The 2,105-nt window shown below is 30.6% G+C and overlaps 1 protein-coding gene across 1 annotated transcript in view; it reads right to left on the bottom strand.

Moving 5' to 3' along the window:
• Positions 1-1,543, bottom strand: part of HELRODRAFT_183351 (hypothetical protein) — a gene marked incomplete at both ends in the record, with an annotated part of 2,243 nt that extends 700 nt beyond the window's left edge. Inside the window, 3 exons of the mRNA XM_009012379.1 lie at positions 310-441; positions 761-807; positions 1,519-1,543. Coding sequence (XP_009010627.1) covers positions 310-441; positions 761-807; positions 1,519-1,543 — 204 coding nt within the window. The remainder of the gene's footprint in view (positions 1-309; positions 442-760; positions 808-1,518) is intronic.
• Positions 1,544-2,105: the final 562 nt, after the last annotated feature.

Below are 2,105 nucleotides of genomic sequence, written 5' to 3'. Positions count from 1 at the left end.
CTCTTGTCTAATTTGATTGAATTGTTTTGAATTAAGTTATAAATGGTTATACCGAAAATATTGGATTGAGTTAAATAGTTTATCAGTAAAACAATTTACAATTGAATTTTTTCTTACAAAATGTTCAAAATATAAAAAATTTAAATTAATTTCGATGGTGAATTAAAAAATATCTGGATAAAATTATAATTTTTCCACCACCAAACATCAAATCGGAAGTAATTTCTATTTTGTAAGCCTCATTTTATTTAGTTAATTGGAAACACACATTTGGCAGCGTAAAATAAAGTGTTATCGTCGAGTGCTTACTTGATGGTTATTTAATGGGTCGCAGCAAATTTTAAAATTGGTCACGAAAGCGCATTTATGATAAACTAGGCCGTGTTCATAAGAGGGTAATCGTCCAATTGTGCCGTGCAGCGATCGAATCTCTGGTATGGTCTAGGGAAAAATGTTAAGTTACGTTAAAAATTTTTTCCCAAAAACGTGATCTAAATGAAGGGATTAAATTAAATTATGAATTTGTAACATGTTGAATGAATTTTTTTAAAAATTTTCTACGAACATAATATCTGCTCTGGAATAACTATAAGTTAAAAAACATTTTATATTCTTAAAAGGTCAAAGTAGCTTAATCGGGCTACCCGCCCAACGAACTTCTACAGTAATTGCTATCGAGAAAATAATTTTTTCTAACCTGTAGAGTTTGGAGACTTTAGTTCGATACGGTTATTTCACCAGTTTACACTTGGAAACTGACCTTTGTCTGGCGAACCTTCTTTTCAAAAGTGTTGCCACGTCGATGTTCTGATTAAATAGATGCGTTGTATGTATGGACGTGTAGATGTGTTGAATGAATGTGGGAAGGATTGTATATGCGTGAACAACGTCGGTGAATTTGTTTTAAATTTTTTAAATGTTTTAGGTAAAACTTTTCGTAGTTCAATAAATGCAAATGCATTTTAAGTTGAATACGTGATATTTGACTTATATCGACGAGCCTGAGTTGAAAAAGATTTTTATACGTGGGTGAGCTTGAATTTTTGAGTTTCGTTTGAGTTTTATTCTGTGATATTTTGTGTTACACCGTGTTATTTTTTGTTTTTCTATGACGTTTTTATTGGTAACAGAACTATTTGTATTAATTTAATTAGTGTTTTTAATTATTAACGTAATTAATCGTAATTTCATATCCACCGTGTGTTTGAAACTTCAAGAATGATTATCTCGGTTATTTATTTATCTCTAATTTTAATTCTACTTCAAATTCCAAAAATATTTTTTAGATATTAACATAATCCATTCTAATGTATGATTCGTTTTGGTTTAATTGTAGTGGTTAAATGTATATAATTTCAACGGCAAGCCTTCAAAAGTTTAAAATTTAAAATTTTGTAAATAAACACTCTTTATACAACAATAATACAATAGTAATGGGCAGCACGATGGTGTAAGGGTAAAGTGGCTGGCACTGATATTGCAGTTACCGGATTGGATTAAGAAGAGATCTCCACCTACCTATCACCAGCAGTGTGTGATGCATATTGGTTTGCGTGTACTCACATGCGCTGTGTGTTTAGTTGTTGCTGTTGCCTCTGTCAGGAAATTTGAATTTATTGAAAATTCAAATTAGAAATTTTTAATTATTCAGTTCACAACGTTTCTACCACCTGTTTCAATTTGTTTAACACACACTCACACACGCACACACACACACTCACACACGCACACACACAAACATTTACAAAAACGCGCTGAGAATGAGAAGGCATAAATAAAAATTGTGAATAAATTTGTGACGTAGCGATGGTGCCACACGCAGACGAGTAAAAACATTTTGAGTTTGGACAGATGTTACAAACGAATTTTAATATCATTAAAATATTTGATTGAAACAAAATGTTTTACAAATTAAATTTGAATAACAAATCTAAAACGTGACATTGCAGCCAAAATCCTCTGGATGAACTTCCAAAAAAAATATTTTATGATATTATTAATATATGTTTTTATTTTTCAGTTAGATTCAAAATCATCATCATCATTTCCTAATAAATCACTGACAACTGTAATATATTGCATTGCATTGTAGAATTGTAGAGCGC

The sequence above is a fragment of the Helobdella robusta genome (genome assembly GCF_000326865.2).
Source record: "Helobdella robusta unplaced genomic scaffold HELROscaffold_105, whole genome shotgun sequence".
Classification (NCBI taxonomy): domain Eukaryota; kingdom Metazoa; phylum Annelida; class Clitellata; order Rhynchobdellida; family Glossiphoniidae; genus Helobdella; species Helobdella robusta.
The sequence above is the reverse complement of the archived record's forward strand: the minus strand, read 5'-3'. Positions and strand labels throughout refer to the sequence as shown.